The sequence below is a fragment of the Ursus arctos genome, unplaced genomic scaffold (assembly GCF_023065955.2).
Source record: "Ursus arctos isolate Adak ecotype North America unplaced genomic scaffold, UrsArc2.0 scaffold_21, whole genome shotgun sequence".
NCBI classification, from domain to species: domain Eukaryota; kingdom Metazoa; phylum Chordata; class Mammalia; order Carnivora; family Ursidae; genus Ursus; species Ursus arctos.
In genome coordinates this window covers 39,065,544-39,088,722 of record NW_026622886.1, presented here as the reverse complement: position 1 = coordinate 39,088,722, position 23,179 = coordinate 39,065,544, and the positions used below count along the sequence as shown (strand labels likewise).

The following is a 23,179-nucleotide window of genomic DNA, read 5'->3' as shown; positions in this document are numbered from 1 at the left end:
TACCACCAAGCTACCACCCGGAATTCACTTACCCAAAGTCTCGGGTTGAAGAAAACAGACTGTCTTAAAATAACAAGCTTCCCTAGAACTTCTCAAACCTCTTCTAGGCAGCCTTCTCGGATAAATCAAATATTACCCCAATCCAGGCTCTAAATGTGGAATTCCTGTATCTCCTTCCTGCTTGTGGCAACATAAAGGCCAGAGCTTCATGATTCTGGAAACCACTGGCCCAGGAACCTTGGCACAGACATGTTCTATGTCTCTGCTTATTCTTCTGTGAACCAGGAAAGCTCATATTCAACTCACTTGTGTTTGGCGCGTCTTCTCAGCTCACATACATGAAGCATTCTTTAGCTGTACAAATACATACTATCATTATTCACTTGTATAAGATTATATGTAATTCATTTATTAAATTATTTCATATTAATACATTTGTTCTTAATAGGGTTATCCACATTTATGAAATGTAGGTATCTAGAAATCTTATCCTAGAGGCCACTTTTAGGCACACAGGCTTGAGCAATGAAATGCACAGGGGTCCAGGAGGGCCCCCCTGGCTGAATACAGACAGGTCTATCACGTGACCCTCCTTAAAATACCCATAAGCCCTCACTGAACAATGGGCTACTTGCAACCAGGCACAGTCACCAGGAAAGGGAAGATTCCATACGTTCCCATACCTCTTCCCCTTCCCCCTTCAAATAGGGCCCCCACCCACTGCCTTGGCGCAGACAGCCTCTCCCTCCCTGTGCTGCCCACAGCTCCCTTGTGCTGTATTCAGTAAACGTCTGCCTCCTTTGTTCTGCTTTGGATACATCCTTTCACTGTCCATGCTGCTAGCTTCCACTCAGGTGGGTCACCTCACATTTGGGGGCCCCCATCTGATCGGGAGAGACACCACACTTATCAGTCCTATTCACCATTACGGACAAGAGAGGTGATGGCAATGATGACGGGGCTGACAGATGTGTGAGCTTCATCTTCACCTCCCCCTGACTCAGTTTTTCCAACCTTTAAAAATAGCCGTTCCATTCTGAGAAGTGGACCCCTGGTTGATACAAGCCCAGGACTGGAGGCACTTTCTCATTCTTTAAGGATGCATGGGAACCAGGGTGGCTTCTGGATAGCTGTTGCAAAACATAGCGGCCAAACGCGGTGCCCGGTGCGGTGATTGGGGAAAGTGAATCCACGTTGCTCCCCTGCCCTGCTCTGCGCCTCCTCGCTCAGGGCAACGGAGGTGGTTTTGTGGGGATTAAGCACAGAGCGCTCTGCATAGAGAGCCCTGGTGGGGATCCCTGTGCTCATCCGGACACACATCCAAGACCCAGACGACAAAGCAGAGGTGATTGAAACCTGGGACGTGGAAGGACTGGGAAGATGAGGTCAGCCTAAGTGAGCAGCAGCCTCACTTAGCCAGACGTTGTGTTTACTGACGGGACGACAGACAGACGGTAGAAGGAAATGCAGCCCTTACAATGGAAACCCGGAAACTGGGGTGGAACCAATAGGCTGAAAAACAAAGGAGCATGAAAAACGTCAAGGTCAATGCAAAAAAAGTGAGGAAGTTGAAAGTCGAACGCATCAGTCAAATTCTGTGATGAAGAATGAAAACAAGGCTGCAAAAAATTCAAAAATAAAAGCCAGGAAAGAAATCCGTTAAGACGAAATGCTCAAAGATCGTTTTCCCCAGCCGCATCAGCAGTGTAGTAAAGACGAAAGTGTCGAGCCGCTCCTGATGGGAGACTGGTCGTCTAGGCTGTGGCCAGGTGATGGATAACAACATCTCCCTCCCTGACCAAACCGCAGGCCCAGAGCCAAGAATGCCTTTTCTGTGGTGCAATTCTTGAGGTAATCTTAGAGAAGCCTTGGGCATGAAGCCACAAGACAATGACAGCCATTTGCATCAGGGTCAAAACTTTCCAAAACTGCCATGTGTGAGATAAATCAGACACCTGAATTCAGCTTCTAGCTTCTTGCTCAAGCACATGGATGAGCAAGGTGTGGTGTTAAGTGCTGACCAGTGTTTGCTTCCTGGAGGAGGATTCCGAGAAGGCACAGCCCTTGCTTCCAGGGCTTTCCCTAGGGCTAGGGTGTGTATAGGGAACGTGCAGAACAGGTCGCCGATACTTAGCTTGGGAAAGTGTACAACCCCGCATCAGAAACCAGAAGAGCATTTTCTTACAGAAACATTGTTAGAGAAGGTATTTCGATCCCGAAACCAACCCTCAAAATTTTCTTCAGACAAAAATTTGTCTGAAGTGCCACGATAATAATACTGTGGAACCCAATCACTGTGTCCAGCAATGTCTTCAGGGAAGGTGCGTTAAAGGAGGCGGCTTAGTCATCCCGGCTCATGTTCCCTCTCAGTGGCCTGGACAGCCTGAGCGAGCGCACGGCCTCCTCTGCTTTCTGTTGGGGGCAGACATCCCCCCGTGAGGGTCAGAGAAGGAAGAGGAGCAAAGCAGGCCCAGAACTCCCAAGGGGGACTGGGTAGGGCCTGGCCAGTGCAAGGCCAGTCCAAGCTGGCTCCCGCCTGAGCCCGTCTTCAACTCTGTGAGCGTCAGGGACTGTCCGGCCATTCGCTCCCTTCATCCTCTCATTCCTGCTGCTTTCACTGGAGGGTTTGGGTGCCGTTACATGTCAGGCACACGGCTAGGCACTGCAGAGGTCCTGAGATGAGCTAGCTGTGGGCCTTACCCTCAAAAATAGAACTTTTTAAAAAATTTAAACTCCAAGTAGGAAATACTCACTGAATCGCCAATGCCTGGTATAACACATCCGGCACATAGTAGCTGTTCATTAAATATTTGCTGAATGACTTGTCCCCCTCCCTCCTCCTCTGGCCCTCCCCGCGTGCTCATGCACTCTCTCAAATACATAAATAAAATCTTAAAAAAAATAAATATTTGTTGAATGAATGAAGGAGCTCAGTGTGAGATGTGTGACTGCCCCTTCCCAGCATGGCCTGCAAGGCCCTCCCCGCTCTGGCCTTAATCTTTACAGTCTAGTAGCGCCCACCTCTGCCCCGGTTGTTGCAGACAACATTCAGGGGACTTAATCTCTTGGGGCTCGGCTCATGGTGTTCCTTCTGCCTAACTTCCCTGCCTTGGTCTCACCCTTTCCATCCTTTCTCCCTACCTTGCCTCTTTCCCTAACTCCTACCTCAAATTTACTTTTATTAGATTTATTTATCAAATTATTAATTTATTCAACAAATGTTAGTTGAGCATCAACTACACGCAAGGAATTGTACTAGAAACTGGTAATACGGTGGTGAACCGAAAACCACGGCCTTAAATATGTCTCCGCCCTCATGGGGTCTATATCCTATAGGGAAGACAGGTAATAAAGGTGACACAGCTAGTAGCCTGGTGATAACTTTGATTGGCGCTATGCAGGAAAACAACAGCTCCCGTTAGCACATAAGGCAGAGGGACCCGTCGTAGGACTGGAAATCACCAAGTGCTTCCCTGGTGAAGGGATGCTTATGCTGGGGGAGGAGAAGGTAAGAGTAGGAAGGAAGAGCTTTTGAGGCAGGGAAAATGCCCTGAGCCAAAGGCTGGAAGTGAAAGGAGCAGAATTTGTTTGAGAACCAAAATAAGCCAAGATCTCGGTGGGGCTTCACCATCTCTGGGAAGGCTTCCTTTATGATCCCCTAGGAATATTTTAGAGATCTCCTTGGAGCTACCATAATTCTCTATTCATAATTCCATTATTACTCTGCATTTCTCACATTGTAATATAATCATATGTGGTGAGTCTGCCTTCCTGTTCAGATGACCAACATTTTTTTGATATTCATTCAATAAGTCTAAATTTCAGGAAACTTGGAATGAGTAATCCCATAGAAACAGTATGATACAAGGTCAAGACAATCAGAAAACCTCTCTATTTTTTAATTTTTAAAATTTTCTTTATTTTTATTTTGCTTATTTATTTCTTATTTGAGCGTAATTGACACACAATGTTACATTTGGTTCAGGCTGCAACATAGTGATTCAATAATTCTATATGTCATGCAATGTCCATCACAAGGATAGTCACCATATGATGTTGTTACTACCACTCCATTGACTATATTCCCTACGCTGCACTTTTATTCCCATGACTTCTTCATTCCATGACTGGAAGCCTGTACCTCCCAACCCCCTACACCCATTTTTCCCATTCCACTCCCTCCTCCCCTCTGACAACCATCAGTCTCTTCTCTGTATTTATAGGTTTGACTCTGCTTTTTGTTTGTTTATTCATTTGTTTTATTTTTTAGATTCCACATATAAGTAAAACCATATTGTATTTATCTTTCTCTGACTTATTTCACGTAGCATGATTTTTTCTAGGTCCATCCATGTCGTCACTAATAGCAAGATCTTAGCATTTTTAATGGCTAAGTAATATTCCATTATATGAATATACTACATCTTCTTTATCCATCTGTCTATGATTGAACATTTGGGTTGCTTCCATATCTTGGCTATTGTAAATAATGCTGCAATAAATGTAGGGTGCCTATATTGTTTTGAATTAGTGTTTTCATTTTCTTTGGGTATTCAGTAGTGAAATTATTGGATCATATGGTATTTCTATTTTTAACTTCTTGAGGAAACTCCATATTGTTTTTCACAATGGCTGTACCAATTTACAGTCCCACCAACAGTGCACAAGGATTCCTTTTCCTCCACATTTTCACCAACACTTGTTATTTCTTGTCTTTTTGATTCTAGCCGTTCAGGGATAAGGCGATATCTCAGTGGTTTTGATTTCCATCTCCCTGTTGATTAGTGACATTGGGCATCTTTTCATGTGTCTGTTGGCTATCCAGATGTCTTTGGGAAAATGTCTATTCAGGTCCTCTGCCCATTTTCAATCAGATTATTTGTTTTTTGGTGTTCCTGTACAACTTCTGTATGTATTTTGGATATTAATCCTTTATCAAATATATCATTTACAAATATCTTCTCCCATTTAGTAGGTTGCCTTTTTGTTTTGTTGATGGTTTCCTTTGCTGTGCAAAAGCTTTTTTATTTTGGTGTAGTCCCAATAGTTTATTTTTGCTTTTGTTTCCCTTGCGTTAGGAGACATATCTAGAAAAATGTTGCTATGGTGAATGTCAGAGAAATTACTACCTATGTTCTCTTCTAGGAGCTTAATGGTTTCAGGTTTGACAATTGGTAGAACACAAACTTATAAAGGCAATCATTTTTTAAAGTGCCAACACTTAGTGTAGTAGATGGTATGTTGAAGGTGATTGGTAAATGTTAGTTGAATAAAACAGCAAATGAATGAATTGAACCAAGCTTTTAATAACAGCAGGTATCAAAATAACAGTGAGCTCTAAATTATACTTTACAAGAAGAACTTAAATTTTTCCCATTTAGCCACTTCAGTGTCAAGCCACCACCTTTCACAATCAGCCAAACTAGTGAAGGACAGGGAGCTTTTAATGATATTGGAGGAGATTTCCCACTCACCCAACAGAGTGGGTCAAAGGAGGAGTTGAGGGCCATGTCAGGGGTTTTCATATAACAAGAAAAACGAAGCACTTTTGGTTACTCTAACACATGGATGAATGTCCAAGCAGTATAATTTTAATTGCCAAGAGACTACTGGTTCTGTAATCTTTATATCCTAAAAGAAAATTATATCCTAAAAGAAAAAGGGCTGCCAGCATTTTCCTTATAGAATAAGGTCATTAAAAAAAATAGGTTCTGCTGGTACCCTGAATTCGTTAAAAAGCAAAACAAAAAAACAAAACAAAACAAAAAAAACCACTTCAGGGGCGCCTGGGTGGCACAGCGGTTAAGTGTCTGCCTTCGGCTCAGGGTGTGATCCTGGCGTTCTGGGATCGAGCCCCACATCAGGCTCCTCCGCTATGAGCCTGCTTCTTCCTTTCCCACTCCCCCTGCTTGTGTTCCCTCTCTCGCTGGCTGTCTCTATCTCTGTCGAATAAATAAAGAAAAAATCTTTAAAAAAAAAAAAACCACCTCAAAAGAGAATCCTTTGAGTCAAACACACTTGGCTTTAGGAAAAAATCACTCTATTGTCTATTGTCATTTTGCTGGGACCCGGTGACATTATTTTGAGGAATTTGCAGTGAAAGTTGGAAATACCTTAAGTAACCTGTCAGAGCAGTGAACTCAGAGGAGCATACCGCCCCTGACCAGAGTGGTTGGGGAGAAGCTATCTGCAGGAGAGAGGAGTCTGGATCTTGAAAGACCTAGCAGGTGGGCAGTACAGGCCTGCAACCTGCCACTTAAGGAGATTTTCTCCAGCAAGGTGTCCAAAAGGAATTCAGGGATATAGGATATATCTATTCCTTAAAGGTTGTTACTTGAACTAAGCCTTTTCAATTTGTAAATACAAGGTTGGCCTATATTTATTTGGTGTTTATACTGTATGTTCATTTGGAAGTGATCCCTTGCACTCCTGAATAGCAGTTGTTTCTCTCCTAAGTAATCAGTCTCCATTCTCAGAAGGAGAGTTTGACTCTCAGAGGAGAGAAAAAAAGGCAAGAGTAGTGAACGAGGGAGCTTTCACCCTGCAATTTAGACATAAAAACTCTGTCTCAATTTGTCAGTAAATGGAAGTTACTGATACGGACCATGATGCTTGAGTTTCTCTGAGAAAAAAAAACATAAATTTCTCTTAAAATAGTTTGGGCAAGAGGAAAGAATAGTCCCATTGTCAACATTCCTAATTTCTCTGGGTCCCTTTGAGCATTGATTTAAATAGGAAATATCTCAGTGGCTGAAACCTGCTCTTCTTTAATTAAACTAGGTTGACACAAATGAACAGCTAAGACGAATAGCCCAAATGAGGATCGTGGAATATGACTACAAACCTGAATTCGCATCTTCAATGGGAATAAACACAGCCCATCAAACAGGTATGCCCACAAATTCCCTTTTTAATTTTGTGTTGTCAACTCATGAAAGTGTAATTCCCTCTTTATCTGGAGGTTATGTGCTATGGCATTGGTTTGCTCTGTGAAATCCACAATCACTAGAATGGGAAAGGTTAGAGAAATTTCTGTGTCATTTTTACTCAACACCCCCATCCCTACTCCTGCACCCCACGGTACTGGTGGAATATTTTGAATATGTTGTTTCTTTTCACTGGTGCCGTCTTGCTCATGGGATGAGGGCTCAGGGGCAGATGGCAGCTCCCACTGTAGGAGGGGCAGCACTGGGCAGACCTGGGAGAGGGGAAGGTGGCAGAGTAGGTGGGTCTAGGTCAGAGAAGGGGCAAAGTGGTGTTTATACTCCAATCCAGGAATCCTAAAGACACAGGGACCGTTTAGGTGGCAAATCCTTCTGCAGGAAAAGAGGAGATCAAGCTAATGCTCTGCTCTTACTTCTATATACAGGGATTTTAAGGTGTTTACCCACTCCTCCCAACATTTGGCCCAGAGTCTCAAGGAAAAGTGAAGAAGATGACACCTCTACTTTTAATCCTATAGTGGTTATGGGCTCAAAATTCCTTCTTTGCTTCAAATGTATCCTAGATCAAAGCAAAAGCTGAAAAGGGATAATAAGCATCTATTTGCAAAGATGTCCTGGGGGGCTGTCAGCGGTCCATTTTGATGTAGGCCTGAGAAGATTTTCTCCAGAAAGCTCTTTTCCTGACTAAACGTGTTGGAGTGTTTGTGTCTAGGGATGATTGCCCAGGAGGTACGAGAGATCCTGCCTGGAGCCGTCAGAGAGGTTGGTGACGTCACCTGTGAAAATGGAGAGACGCTGCAGAACTTCCTTATGGTCGATAAGGTAACTACAGGATTGGTCTGCCTCTGGAGCTACAACCCCATAGGGGACCCCTTTTCTGTGGCCTTGCAATGCACTGAAGCATCCAACCAGGAAACAAGAAAGCTTCGCTGAGCTGTGCCGAAATTGGTATCAGCCATGCCACCCCGGGTATAGGTACCAAAAAGAAGCCCCCTAAGGGAAAAAGAAAAAGGAATGTGTAACAGTGACAGTAGAGGTCAGTGGGCCTTCCTGTTGGAGGGAGACCGACCTGGGCAAAGTCCACGTACCAGGCGTGCACCTAAACCAAGGACCTAACGACACGTGAAATAGTGACAACAAACTGTGATAAGATTTGTCTTAAAAAATGGAACTAGAACTCCGGAAAGTGTAATTTCTCACCCAGAATACACTTTAGGTTATCGTGAGAATAGAATGATGAATTTCGTAGGATTGAAGATGGAATGAAGCGTTGGCTTTTCTTTGCGAGCACAGTTTCTCAAGGTTGTATGTTTCACTTCCGCAGCGCGATCTTAAAGGGGTCACTCTTACAAAGATATTCATGAGCCTCATCTTTTTCCCCAAGGGCCTGTCTTAATTCTTTGATATTCAAATCATTCTGTTTTGAAGGAATGTCCCCATCCTTGCGTCCTTGTAGCTGAGCTCCCCTGCGCGTGGTAAAGGGGTCTCAGTCGGCCATTCCCTTGCTTGCTTGGTGTGAGTGACTCCGAGACCGTGTTTATTAATTCTGTGAATCCTGGTCTGTGGCAAGGCCCGCAGACTCGCTCCGCAGCTGACCCGCTGTACATCGCTCTGCTGTATTCGATACTTGTGGGGAAACTGACTGACGCGGGGCTATTACAGTCGTGGGGAGAGATGTCTGAGTGCAGACTAATTTGTAATTTGTCCGTTCACGGGGGCAGTGCTTCTCCACCTTCAAAGCATACACGCATCAGTGGCGGAACTGCCTAAAACACAGACTGGCATTCAGCAGGAACGGGGTGGCACCCAAGAGCCGGCTCGTTTAACCAGCCCCCAGGTCGTGCCGATTTTGCCGGTCTTGCTGGTCAGCAAGCCACACTCGGAGCAGCGAGGTGGAGGGTCCCTTTCTATGTGGGGCCCTTCCTCAGTCTTCTTCCTCTGGGTTCTCGGCAACAAATACTGCCTGGGCTGACGGGGTGTGGATGGGCTGCTCTGTCCTGTGCCGCGGGGGTGGGGCGGCAGAAGCCAGGGACTTCCTCCTGCTTCCCCCACCCGCCTTGGGTCTCCCAACTGGGCTGTCGCTTCCCTTGAGAGGTGTATCATGAGAAATGTATTTTTAGTAATAAAATAATGACGTTTTCAATTATTTACTTAAAATATAAGATAAGAGATACCCCGCGGTATTCATGTAGTAAGGTCACCCTCACTCTCGCCTTTTCAGAAGCTTCTGGGTGAGACAAAAACATGTAGGCGCAGCTGTCTGACTCGGGCACAGCCCTGGGAGTGTGCCCTTAGGCCGTCAAGGTGGGGCCCTTGGGGTTACTCATTTGGTAGCAGCCATGTCACTTCTGGCAGTGGCCCTCCCCTAGAACCCCCAGGAAAGACATGTCTGCGTTTTCTGTGTGGGTTAACAGCTGCCCGGGGCCTTACGATTATCGCTCTCTAGGAAAATAATGAGCTCTCCCCCGGCCCAGTATCTTCCCATTCCCAGCAAAGTTGAATGAGGAGAGTCAGGACTATTAGCAGCAGCGGCTCTGAGGGCGACCCACCCCCTTTGCTCCCCCCGGCGAGGCTACAACCCAAATTCATTCCGAAGAAGGCAAGCCCAGAGCCCTGGGAAAATGAGGGGTGGTATTCCTCGTGGAGGCACCGGTCCGTTTGTCCTCCGAGGAGCAGTCCACACCAAGGCAGCATTCAGTTTGTAAGTAATTACAACTGGCAGGAGTCACTTGAAGAGACAAGCTGTGATTCCCTTAGTAACAGGATCTTGTAGTGATTCAGTCTGTGGAGCCATCACCAAGGCCACACTCACGCACAGAATCTGTAACCCTACGAGCAGGTGAACGTCTCTGTGCTCTGAGGCCTGGCTTTCCACTTCAGCACTTCCGAGGAGAGACTTCAGTTGCTGGTGTAATCCCCAACACTGTGGAATATCCCTCCACTGCGTTATAGTACTTCACAGAATAGCTCTTTTAGCCTTTCTTTCTTTCTTTCTTTCTTTCTTTCTTTCTTTCTTTCTTTCCTTCCTTCCTTCCTTCCTTCCTTCCTTCCTCTTTCTTTTTCTTTCTTTCTTTCTTTTTCTTTCTTTCTTTTCCTTTCTTTTTCTTTTCGTTTCTTTCTTTTCCTCTTTCTTTTCTTCTTTCTTTCTTTCTTTTCTTCTTTCTTTCTCTCTCTTTCTTTCTTTCTTTCTTTCTTTCTTTCTTTCTTTCTTTCTTTCTTTCTTTCTTTCTTTCTTTCTTTCAAGATTTTATTTAGTTGTCAGAGAGAGAGCACAAACAGGGGGAGTGGCAGGCAGAGGGAGAAGCAGGCTCCCTGCTGAGCAAGGAACCTGATGTGGAACTCAATCCCAGGACCCTGAGATCATGACCTGAGCTGAAGGCATTTAACTGATTGAGCCACCCAGGCGTCCTGCTTCTTTATTCTTTCTTATTAAGAACACAGATAATGTGGGGCGCCTGGGTGGCACAGCAGTTAAGCGTCTACCTTCGGCTCAGGGCGTGATCCCGGCGTTCTGGGATCGAGCCCCACATCAGGCTCCTCTGCTATGAGCCTGCTTCTTCCTCTTCCACTCCCCCTGCTTGTGTTCCCTCTCTCACTGGCCGTCTCTATCTCTGTCGAATAAATAAATAAAATCTTAAAAAAAAAAAAACAGATAATGTGACTCCTGTTGTCCCATGCTCTCTGTTAATTGTACAATAAGCAAGATATACAGAGACCCTCTTGCTTTCCTGGCCTCCTACCCATTTGTGTGGGCACCATGTTGGCCTTGATTGCCACATTCAGGACTGCTTGTTATTTATTTTTTTTAAGATTTTATTTTTTTAATTTGGGGGGGGTTGCTGCAGAGGGAGAGGGAGAAGCAGGCTCCCCACTAAGCAGGGAGCCCAATGTGGGGCTCAATCCCAGGACCTTGGGATCAGGGCCTGAGCCATGCACGCGCCTCAGGACTGCTCGTTTTAAGGAATGTCTCTAGGACCTCCTGGCCACACGTGTTATAGCAGTGGGTGGAGATCAGTTTTAGTTACAATGTCTCCCTCTGCACTCCATTTCTCTTCTACCCAATGTCCTTTTGTATAAAGAAATTTTTATTGAAGCTAAAGTGCAAACTAGAAATGCACATGAAAATGTTGAAATGTTGCCCTTCATGACTGCTGTATCTTTTCCAAATGTACTTTTCCAAATGTAACTTTATGCACAACTAAGAAGCAGAATGGCTGGATCTTTACAGACGGTCTATGTGACCAACCATAGCTGGAGACAGGGAGGCTGGCCGAAGAAGGTATACATCATTTTTCTTTCAGAAGATCTGACTATGTAAGATAAACTTCTCTTCTCTGGGGTATTTTGCTTCTTCTCATAAATTCCTCATGATCTGCGTGCCCCGGTGAACGCTCAGTGATGGGAGGTGGTATGAGCGGGCTCCAGGATGGTCCTGAGAGCCAGGGGGCCACGGGAGGGGGACGCCATAGTCTAACCCTGCATGAGACCCTAGGGCTTTGCCCTGCGGCTTCTTCATCTGTCTCTTCACTTGGCAACTCTATTTATTTCTGTGATTATTTGGGAGTAGGTTTTTCTATTTCTCGAGCTTATTATTAGATGTACTTGGTGTAAGAAAAATGTGCCCAACAAATGTCAGAGTGGCCTTGAACGTATTTACAGCTAAGTCTGTATGAAGATGAGGTTCTGTTGTGAGTGACTGGCCTTGTATAATCCGTGTGTGTGTTTTACGAAATGCATGTTATAAGCTCCCCTGCTATACCTTAGTATGTCGTTCCTTTTCGCTCGTTGATTCTCATTGATATTCTTTTTCCTTCGACTGGAAGGAATTGTCAGTTCAAGTAAGTCATGCGAAGATAAGTAAGACAGGGTTCCTGTCTTCAGGCAGCTGACAGTCTAAGCCGGGTGATGAGACAGGACATGAGAACAGAGCTCTGAGTGACAGCGTGACAGGTGCCGTGGGATGCACAGTGCTCCTCTCTGTGGACACCAGGCAGGGCTTGCAGATGGAAAGGAAAGGGGGGACTGAGAGACAAGTGAAAGAAGACAGTGGCAGACCTTGGGGACGGAAGGTGTGGCTGCGGGAGAGGAGCATTGCAGGGGACTTTCCATTTTTCCTTTTTCTCGTGCACAATATCCAATTTGACACCCAGTGCTGCTGTTCTAACGTCGGCCCCCTCTCTTGTCTATTCTCTTCCCTCTTTATTCTTTTTATGCTTCCCAGTTTTCTCCCTAAAACAAAAACAAAACTAAACATCTCTGATCGTACAATCTCCCTTACCCCCTTTGGCTCTTCATTGGCTTATTATCACCCCTCCACCATCTGGATGGAATCTCTTCTCTTTCTAACTCGTTTCCTAATACACCGAGCCCGCCAGGCCCCAGATGCCTTCAGAACAGGACGTCTGTGCTCACGCCGGCACCTTTGGTTTGCTAGCCCCTCTGCCACCAGCTCTGTTCTGTTCTCACGCTCGCCGAGTTTGTTTCTGCCTCAGAGCTGTTGTGTTGAGTGTTCTCTGCCCTGAAGACTCTCCCTTTAGATGATCTTGCCATCTGAATTTCAGTGCCAAGACCCTCCCGATCACCTCATCTAGCACAGTCTCCGCATCACTTGGCTTCACTTTTTTGTAAGATGCAGGGCTACGGAGAGCGTGCGTAGTGCCCTTGCTGTAATTAGAGAGACGGGTCTCCTCTCTCTGCTGCAGACCCCACCCGCCCCCTCAGCCGGACCTCTGCACAGGGCACACACTGCAGACTGCTTCACGGCGATCTGGAGAGTTCTGTCCCAAGCTGGAATGATCTTATTTGCCTATTTATTCTTTACCAGCCTCCCCGGCTCATTGTGTGACCCCAAAATCTTCTATATTTTTCAAAGCTATATCTCCAATACTTTATTTGTGGCTTCAACCCCAGGACTTAGAGCACTATAGGAATTCAACAAATATTGGCTAAATGAATTAATAAATTCTGTGATGTCTTGATCGCTCCTCTCTCTATGTTGGCTCAGGCACCTGAATATACATCTTCTAGGGCATTTGTCACACTGTGTTGTCATTCCCTTTCTATTCCATATCTCTTCCGCTAGACTGTGAGCTTCTCAAGGTCAGAGAATGTGCCTTGTCCATCCTGTGTTGTTTAGCACCGTATCTGTACATTGTGGGTTCTCAGTAAGGATGTGTTTAAGTTAATGGCTGAGTTTCTGAATCTCACTGAAAGGTAGAGAAGTGATTCCATTAAAATAAGGAAGTCTGACAGAAAAGTGGTTTTCTGCTGGGAAAACGAGTTCAATTTTGAGTTTGAGATGTCAGCTGAATATTCAGATGAAAATGTCCAGAGGTGACCGGGTGTGTGGAAGCTGGGAGAGCAGCTGGGGCCCGAGGGGAAGCTGCAGCATGGTGAAGGTATTCATTCATTAGGGAAAGGTTATGGATGCAGGTCACAGATCAGAAACCTGTGGCCAAGTCTGGCCTGAAGACTTTTTTTTTTTCCTCATGGTGTTTTAAAATTTTCAAATTTGTTGCCTATTTTTAAAAATGAGGAGGAGGTCCTCACACAAATTCTGGACTTCTGGTTCCCTCAAACCATTGGATCTGGCGACATGAGGCTGAGGAGTGGCTCCCTTTTAGAAGGACTTCATGGGCCCTCCCATCACTGCTTCCTGTTACCCGCCTGGCCTGGAGGCTTTCAGTTCTTACGGAATGAGAAGCAAGTAGATGAAAAGCTCAGATTCCTGTCAGTTAGGACCAGGAGAGGGAAGGAAAAGGCCTGGGAAGGCCAAGAAGGTTGGGCTAAAGCAGAGTATGGAGTAAGCACAGTGTCAAAAAGTTAAGTGAGCAGAGAGGATGGATATGGACATGAGGAGGAAAGAGATGAGATGAGGAGAAAATGAATGTTAACAAAATGTTGTTGATTTTAATAATTGAGGAATCACCCATAGTGCATGGCAAAGTGGTTAAGCGCATGAATTTCGACATCAGATAAGACTTTTGTCCAAAGCTTGGCTCAGCAAGTTTTGGGGATAATGAGGTCACTTTCACAGCTATCCAGAACAAATTATTTTATTCTTTACAGTTTTCAGTAAAAATGACTTCAGTATGGCAAGTTGAAATTCTACCTTGGTCACTTTTTCCCCCACTGAAACAATTGCTTTTATAAATGATTTTGGTTAATAAAAATTTTCTTAAGACCACCACTTTTAGGTCTATAATATAGTATAACCTAATAAATGGTTAATTGTTAGGAAATTTTTTTCCAGATGTCAGTCAGAGATGCTACCACCTCAGGTGTCTTTGAAATGATTTATGTTTTTTTAATAGAATGACATATACTATTTTTTTATTCAGAACAACTGAGTGGTAAAAAAAATTCTATCAGTTTGAGCTCATATGGTTAGTCCAGAATCTAAATGGAAGCAATTATTTATTTATTGGTTTGTTCGTTTGTTTTTACATTTTTAAATTTAGGTATAGCTGACACACAATGTTACGTTAGTTTCAGGGGTACGACGTAGGGATTCAACACGTTTGTGGGTCGTGCTACACTCAGCACAGGTGTAGTTACCCTCTGTCACCACACAACACTATTACAACGCCACTGACTGTATCTCCTTTATTTCCATATGCCTTCTCCATTCCGTAACTGGGAGCCTGTGCCTCCCACTCCCCTGCACCCCAAATGGGGCTTTTAAATGTCCAGTTGATTTAAAAATCCAGTCTTTTCTCGCCAAGGGAGGTTTCAGAACTCATTTACTGCTTGTGGCGGTAAGTGTCCTGTAGGGGGAAAGCGTTCTCTGTTGCGCTCACAAGATTGATTGGACTCCAAGCTGAATGATTCCTTTAGAGCTAGTATTTTATTAAAACCAACGCTGGCTGTTTTAACAACTGATCACCTGTTCGTAGGCCATCTTCTTCCTTCTTACGAGCTCCTCACACCAGAAGCAGGGAGAAGATCCTCTTGTTTCTGGTAAACGTTTCAAAGAGAAATAGGAAATCTATTGTTCTCTTGGAAAACTTCTTTTTGTAATTATGTCTTCTTTAAAAAAGTTACTGCTCATTTTTTTTTCATGTGTTAAAAGTTCAGAACTAACAGAAGTAAAACCAATGGATCACCAGGGTGGTAATTAGTAAGACTTTACTGTGCACACACAGAAAAGACAGTTTGCAAACTGAAACCAAAACATGGAATAAGGCAGTTGAGGAAGCAGCTTGTAGACAGAGAAAGTAGTGCCTGTTTATTCTTCACTGTGATTGGTTATAATATTAGAATTTCTTAAGTGATTGGAAATGGGTCAGTGGTTACTTCATATCAACCTCGGGAAGCAGTTCAGGTTTTGCTTATGATCTCCATACGCACAAGCAAGAGATGATACAGGTCAAGTTAGTTGTGTAAAATAAGTCAGATTAAGCTTTGTTTATATGACTAAACTAGTTTTGTCTGCTCAGGGAATTTTCAAGGCTGGTCTCCATTTGTTTTTTATTTTAACACATGCATTTAAACAAGACGGTTGGATGGATGGCTGGAGCTAATTGTGGAATTTAAGTGGTAGGTTTATGGGCATTTACTGTACAGTTTTGAAAACTTTTCCATACGCTTGGAAATTTTTGTAATAAAATGTTGGGAAAAGGAGACATTGTTCCAGACACCTAAAACTGCAATTTAAATATTGTGGCCCCAGGTGGTGGCAATACTTTGAAAATCAGGCCTGTTTATTCAAGCCACTGATTTAATACCTGGAATTTTATGCTTTATTTACCAAAGTGTAACTCAGCAGTCTGCTTTTCTGGCTTAGGGATTCTATTATTTTAAAGCCATATCAAGGCCTGGATGAAGATCTAAAGCCGAGTTTATTCAAAGCCCAAATAATTGCCAAGCACATCCATTGGCTAAAGACAGTTTTTCTCCCATTGGCAGTCGTTCTCGTGATGCTCAATTGCAGGCTAGTGTATTCCCATGATTTTATTATAGGGAAAAGTTTTTTTTTTAAAGATTTTATTTCTTTATTTGAAAGAGAGAGAACACGAGCAGGGGGAGAGGGAGGGACAGAAGGAGAGGGAGAAGGGGGAAGCAGACCCCCCACTGAGCAGGAAGCCAGACACGGGGCTCAATCCCAGGAACCCCAGGACCATGACCTGAGCCCAAGGCAGATGCTTAACTGACTGAGCCACCCAGGTGCCCCTCCCATGATTTTATTATATAACATTAGTCCATGCAACATCAGATGCCACGAGGAGAAATTTTCATGTCTGTGACTCTAACTGGGGAAGAAATAACAGCCTATTTCAACTTCTCCAAGCTTTCTTTGCGATCAGGCTGAGTTCCCTTACTAAGTATTGTTGGAGGACAGGGTGAGGGGGCCCAGAGCTTGCACACTGCATTCTTCAAGGCTTATCTAGGGAGCGAGGGTGCACTGAAGGAACTTTTACCCATTTCCCGAGGCAAACCCTCCCAAAGTGGAAAGGACCTGATCAGAGTGGAAACCAGTTTGTTGGCTAGAGTCAAACCAGCTTCCCATCCCCGGCTGCACTGAGGATGTGAAACACTGTTATCTCTTTGTTTAATTCACCCAAATTTCCATGGACATTTCCTAATACGGAAGTGGAATTTGGACCTCAGTCTTTCTGCTTTTCTGAGAGCAGCCTCAAATAAAAGAATAAGCTAGAAGTTTGGCCACTCTCTTCATTTCACTAGAGAACTGTGCTATGGCCTCCCAATGCTGCATGACATGAACAGTCCTTGTAAGAGCATTCACTCGTGTAATACATACTGAGTTCCTGCTCTGTACTGCGAACTGACTGTGGACACGATGTGTCGCTGGGTGTTTATCATATGGGTAAATATGACACCAAGCGGAAGGGAAGTAGGAGGTGGGGGAGACAGGTGGTTCAGGTAGAAGGAGCAGCCTATTCTCTGCTAGCTCCAGAAACTAGAGAAAGCTTGAGATGTTCGACAAAGGGCAAATGGTTCAACGTGACTAGAGCACAGAGTCTATGGTGAAGGAGAAGGCTTAGGTAAGGGACCTGCTCTAAGCTCAGTAATGGCCCTGATTTCATAATGCTTCCTGTTCATGTGTCATATACTTGCCAAACTGCTCCACGTGTCCTTCAGAAAATATGTCATGCTGTCCATTTGTACCTTCACCCCAAAGCAAGTCATAAATGGGTACAAGATTCTTGTGTGATTTGAAGTAGTTCCTATTTTCCCCCCAGAGTCTCGTGAGCAGTTTTTGGTGGCAAGGGGGTTTAATCATTTTTGCATCACAATTGTAAAGGTACATTTCAGCCAAGATAGTGGGTCCCCTTTAACATTGTTAATGATAACTGGACAGAGATGAATAATTAAATTAAGTTCAATTATAAAATAGTTATAAACCAACACTGGGTATTAGATGGGGAAAGCTTTTCAAAATGCCCCAGACTTATGCCCATCTGAGTCCTAATGAATACAAACCTTTACATGGGACCCGGATGTGTGTATTTAAACAAAGTTCCCAGGCATCTGGTTGTATGTTCATGGTTCAAGTGAAGTCACAGACCTTATCACTTGCATAGAAAAGAACACTTTCAGAAAATTCTGGATTATTATTTTTTGAACATATTTATACTGGCGTCAGTATGGTGTGAGAGGACGGAAGTCAGAAGAATTTTAGTCAGAGTCAATCCCTATAACATAATGTCCTAGAAATTTATTTTTTGGTAATTTTCCATTGGATCCATAAAGTCAGGGCCATAATTATAACCAGGAAGGTAGTAGTAAATTTCCTCTCTACCTTTATGTCCTCTTAAATAGGAAAACACATGAATTATCTTCTCGCCTCCTGGATCTACCTGGAAGATGTATGGTGCCAGCAAATTTGAGCTGGAGAAATCAGAGCTGGCTTGTCATCATTATTTACAAGTAACTGGACAATCGCAGCCAGTTGCTCATATCTCATGAGGCAGCATTGAAAGTCCTGTTGGGTAGATATTGCAGAATGCTTGCTTCAGAGGGGACTTAAGTATCTTCCTCCATGGTCTGCTCTCGTTTGGGCTAAATCACAAATTCATGCTTTCAGGCAAGCATCAAAAAAAGAAGAAGAAGCTGGTTGCCAAGAAAAATAAAAAAGAATATTAGTTATAGTAGTGCCCGTGAGGATGGAGAAAAGTGGGTGGATTCAGGAGATTTGGGAAACTGAGCTGATAGCACAGCATGGTGGATTGCCCCTGGGGGAGCAGATGGGGAGGAGTCAGAGATGATGGCTGGGAATCTGTTTGGGACCACTGCTTGGACATAATGACCAGTTATAATTAGAGTGTAAGGCTTTGTACAGCATAAACATAGTGAATGGTCATATGACATTTACTGTGATTTAGAGCCATAGAATGTTATTCTTGTCTTCATGATTTCTGCCTTATTTTTATTAAAACAAATTTAGAAGTAAAGGAATATTTGTCCCACAATTAGAAAATTTTAAAGAGCTTTTGTCTGGAAATTTTCGGTTTTTGTTTTCTGATTTATTTCTTTATTAATATTTTTAATAAAAAATTTCAAATATATGCAAACTTAGAATAATAGTGAAATCCATGTATATACTTCACCCAGATTTGACAGTTTTCAATTTGTGTCCTATCTTATTTTATTCAATTCTCCCACCAACTATCCTTCCTTACAAACTGAATTTGTTGACTTTATTGAGATATAAGATATCAAGAGATAAGATAAACTTCTCTGAGTTTGGCTTTTTTAGTTTCCACATATAAGTGACACCACACAGTCTTTCTGTTTCTCACTTATTTCAATTAGCACAATGCCCTCAATTCCATCCATGTTGTCACAAATGGCAGGATTTCCTTCTTTATTATAGCTGAATAATATCCCATTTGTGTGTGTGTGTGTGTATCCCATTTTCTTTATCCATTCTTCTATCAGTGGATACTTAGATTGTTTCCATATCTTGGCTATTGTGAATATTGCTGCAATGAACAGAGGGGTACAGATATCTCTTAGAGACAGTGATTTAGAGACAGTGATTTCATGTCCTTCAGCCATACACCCAGAAGTTCTGGGGGGATCTCCATGCTGTTTTCCATAGTGCCTGAACCAATGACACCTCTACCAGCAGTGTACAAGGGTGCCCTTTTTCCCATACCCTCACCAACACTTGTTATCTTTTCCCTGCCTTTTTAAAAATAGCCATCCTAACAGGTATGTGATGATATCTCACTGTAGTTTGGGTTTGCATTTCCCTGACGATTAGTGATATGGAGCATCCTTTCATTCCCTTTTGGCCGTTTGTATATCTTCTTTGGAAAAATGTTTATTCATGTCCTCTGCACATTTTAGTTAAATTATTTGTGTTTTGCTATTGAGGTGCGCGAGTTCCTTATATATTTTGAATATTAACCCCTTGTCAGATGTATGGTTTGCAAATATTTTCTTCCATTCTTCAGGTTGCCTTTTACTTTTGTTGATTGTTTCTTTGTCCGTACAAACACTCTTTAGTTTGATGTAGTCCCACTTGTTTATTTTTGCTTTTGTTGCTTGTGCTTTTGGTGTCAGATCCAAAACAATGTTTCCTAAGACTGATGTCAAGAAATTCTTTTCCTATGTTTTCTTCTAGGAATTTTATGGTCTTAGGTCTACATTTAAGTCTTTAACCTATTTAGAGTTAATTTTTGTGAGTGGTATAAGGTAGACATCCAATTTCATACTTTTGCATGTGAATATCCAATTTTCCCAACACTGTTAAAGAAACTATCTTTTTCTCATTAAGTACTCTTGGCTCCCATATCAAATTTTAGTTGACCAGATATGTCTGAGTCTATTTCTGGGCTCTCAATTCTATTCCATTGGTCTATATGTCTATTCTTATGCTAGTACTGTTTTGATCACTATACCTTTATAATATAATTTGAAATCAGGAAGTGTAATGCCTCCAGCATTGTTCTTTCTGGGGGTTACTTTGGATATTGGGGATCTTTTGTGGTTCCATACAAATTTTAGGATTTTTTTTTCTGTTTCTGTGAAAGATGCCATTGGAATTTTGATATGGATTACATTGGATCTATAGATGGCTTTGAAAAGTATGGACATTTTAACAATATTAATTTTTTCTGATCCAAGAACATAGAGTATCTTTCCATGTAGTTGTGTCTTCAGTTTCTTTCATTGATGTCTTGTAATTTTCAATGTGCAGATCTTTCACCTCCTGGATAAATTTATTCCTAAGTATTTATTGTTTTTGATGCTATTGTAAATGGGATTCTTTATTTCTTTTTCAAAGAGTTTATTGTTAGTGTATAAAAATGCACCTAATTTTTGCAGAGTTATTTTGTATCCTGCAACTTTACTAAATTTATTAATTTTAACAGTTTTTGGTGGAATCTTTAGGACTTTCTATGTATAAGATCATATCATCTGCAACAGATACAGTTTTTTTCCTTTCTAATTTGGATAACTTCTATTTCTTTTTCTTGTCTAATTGCTTTGTCTAGGACTTCCAGTATTATGTTGAATAGAAATGGGGGGCCGTGAGCTTCCTTGTCTTGTTCTTGGTCTTAGAGGAAAAACTTTTAGCTTTTCATCATTGAGTGTAATGTTAGGTATGAACTTATCATCTAGGGTTTTTAGTATGTTGAGGTATAGTCCATCTATACTTTGTTGAGAGGTTTTTTCATGAAAAGATACTGAATTTTGTCAAATGCTTTTTCTACATCTATTGAGATGATCATACGATTTTATTAATGTGGTATATCACATTGATTGATTTGCATACGTTGAACCATTTTTGCATCCCAGGAATAAATCTCACTTGATCATGGTGTATAACCCTTTTAATGTATTATTGAGTATCCATGTTTATCAGAGATAATTGCCTGTAATTATCTTTTTTTGTAATGTCTTTATCTGACTTTGGTATCAGGGTAATGCTGGCCTTTTAAAATGAGTTTGGAAGTGTTCCCTCCTCTTCAGTTTTTTGGGAGAGTTTGAAAAGGATTTGTGTTGATTCTTCTTTAAGCATGTGGTAAATTCCCCAGTGAAGCTGTCTGGTCCTGGACTTTGGTTTGTTGGGATGTTTTTGATTATTGATTCAATCTCTTTTTCTTAATTGGCCTGTTAGATTTTCTATTTCTTCATAATTCAGTCTTGGTAGGTTGTATGTTTCTAGGAATATCCATTTCTTCTAACTTATCCAATTTGTTGAAGTATAATTGTTCATAGTAGTTTCTTAGGATCCTTAGTATTTTTGTGGTATCTGTTGTAAAGTCACCTCTCCTTTCTGATTTTAGTTATTTGAGTTTTCCCTCTTTTTGTTCCTTAATCTAGCTAAAGGTTTGTCAATTTTGTTTATCTTTTCAAAAAACTAGCTCTTACTTTTGTTGATCTTTTCCATAGTGTTTCTGGTCTCTATGTCATTTATTTTTGCTCTGATCTTTGTTATTTCTTTCCTTCTACATCTGAGTTTGTTCTTTTTATAGTTCCTTGAGTGTAAAGTTAGGTTGTTTATTTGAGATCTTTCTTTTTCCTTCTTAATGTGGGTGTTTATTGCTATAAAATTCCCTTAGAACTACATTTGCTGGGATACCTGGGTGGCTCAGTCGATTAAGCAGCCTGCCTTTAGCTCAAGTCATGACCCCAGGACCCTGGGATTGAGTCCCACATCGGGCTCCTTGCTCAATGGGGAGTCTGCTTCTCTCTCTGCCTGCCTTTCTCTCTCCCTCTCTCTTTCTCTGACAAATAAATAAATAAAATCTTTAAAGAAAAAAAAGAACTACTTTTGCTATATCCTGTAAGTTATATTATATTGCATTTCCATTTTTATTAGTTTCAAGGTATTTTATTTCCCTTTTGAATTCCTCTTTAACCCACTAGTTTTGCAAGCATATATTGTTTAATTTCCACTACTTGTGAATTTTCAAGTTTTCCTCCTGTTATGAATTTCTAGTTTCATACCATTGTGGTCAGAAAAGATACTTGGTATGATTTTAATCTTCTTAAATTTGTAAGGCTTGTTTTGTGACCTAACATATAATCTAGCCTTGAGAATGTTCTGTATGCATTTGAGAAGACTGTGTATTCTGCTCTGTTAGGTGGGATTTCTGATATGTTGGTTAGGTCCATTTAGTCTACTGCATAGTTCAAATTCAATGTTTCCTTACTGATTTCCTGTCTGGATAAGCTATCCATTATTGAAAGTAGAATACTAAAGTTCCCTACTATTATTATATTGCTTCTAGTTCTTCCTTCAGGTCTGTTAGTATTTGCTTAATTTTAGGTTCTCTGATGTTGGATCTCTCTCTCTTTCTCTCTCGAGAGATAGATATAGAGTATAGAGATATATAATTACAGTGTCATATTCTGATGACTACCCCCCTTTGTCAGCGATGAATTGATTCCTTTATCAGTATATGATCTTCTTTGTCTCTTGTTACAGTTTTTGACTTAAATATTATTTTGTCTGATGTAAGTATAGCTACCCCTGCTCTCTTTGGTTTCCATTTGCATGAAATATCCTTTTCCATTCCTTAAGATATGTGTGTCTTTAAAGCTGGTGTGAATCTTTTGTAGGGAGCAGCATATAGCAACGTTGTTTTTTTTTCTTTTTTAATTCATTCACTCCCTCTATGCCTTTTGATTGGAGATTTTAATCCATTTATATTTTAAGTAATTATTAATAGGTAAGGACTTCCTAATGCCATCTTAGTAATTGTTTTTTGGCTGTTCCCTTGTTCCTTTCTTCCTCTTTTGCTGTGTTCCTTTGTGAACTGATTTTCTGTAATAGTATGCTTTGACTCCCTTCTCTTTATCTTTTGTAGGTTTTTGCTTTGTGGTCACATGAAGCTTACATAAACTATCTTATAGATATAGCTTATTTTAGGCTGATAACAACTGAATTTTGATCATATACAAGAACTCTACCCTTTTACTTCATCTCCATGTTTTATATTTTTGATGTCATAATATACCTCTTTTTATGTGTGTACCATTAACCATTATTGTAGCTGTAGTTATTTTTAGTACTTCTGTCCTTTAACTTTTCTGCTAGAGTAAACGGATTTATATACCATCATAGTACAGTAGTATAGTATCTTGAAATGGACTACATATTTACCTTTACTGGTGTGTTTTATACTGGTATGCGTGTCTTTACACTTCATAAACTAAGCCTTGAGTGTGTAATGTTCAGCTTCTGATTCCTTTCTGAGAGGTTGTTTTACAGTATTTGAAACCCTTAAAGCTTCAGTTGGCATCACGAGAATCTC

General features: G+C 41.8%; 1 protein-coding gene across 1 annotated transcript in view; it reads left to right on the top strand.

Moving 5' to 3' along the window:
• Window positions 1-23,179, top strand: part of MYRFL (myelin regulatory factor like) — a 115,395-nt gene that overhangs the window by 68,645 nt on the left and 23,571 nt on the right. Inside the window, exons 12-13 of the mRNA XM_057316441.1 lie at window positions 6,781-6,889; window positions 7,657-7,766. Coding sequence (XP_057172424.1) covers window positions 6,781-6,889; window positions 7,657-7,766 — 219 coding nt within the window. The remainder of the gene's footprint in view (window positions 1-6,780; window positions 6,890-7,656; window positions 7,767-23,179) is intronic.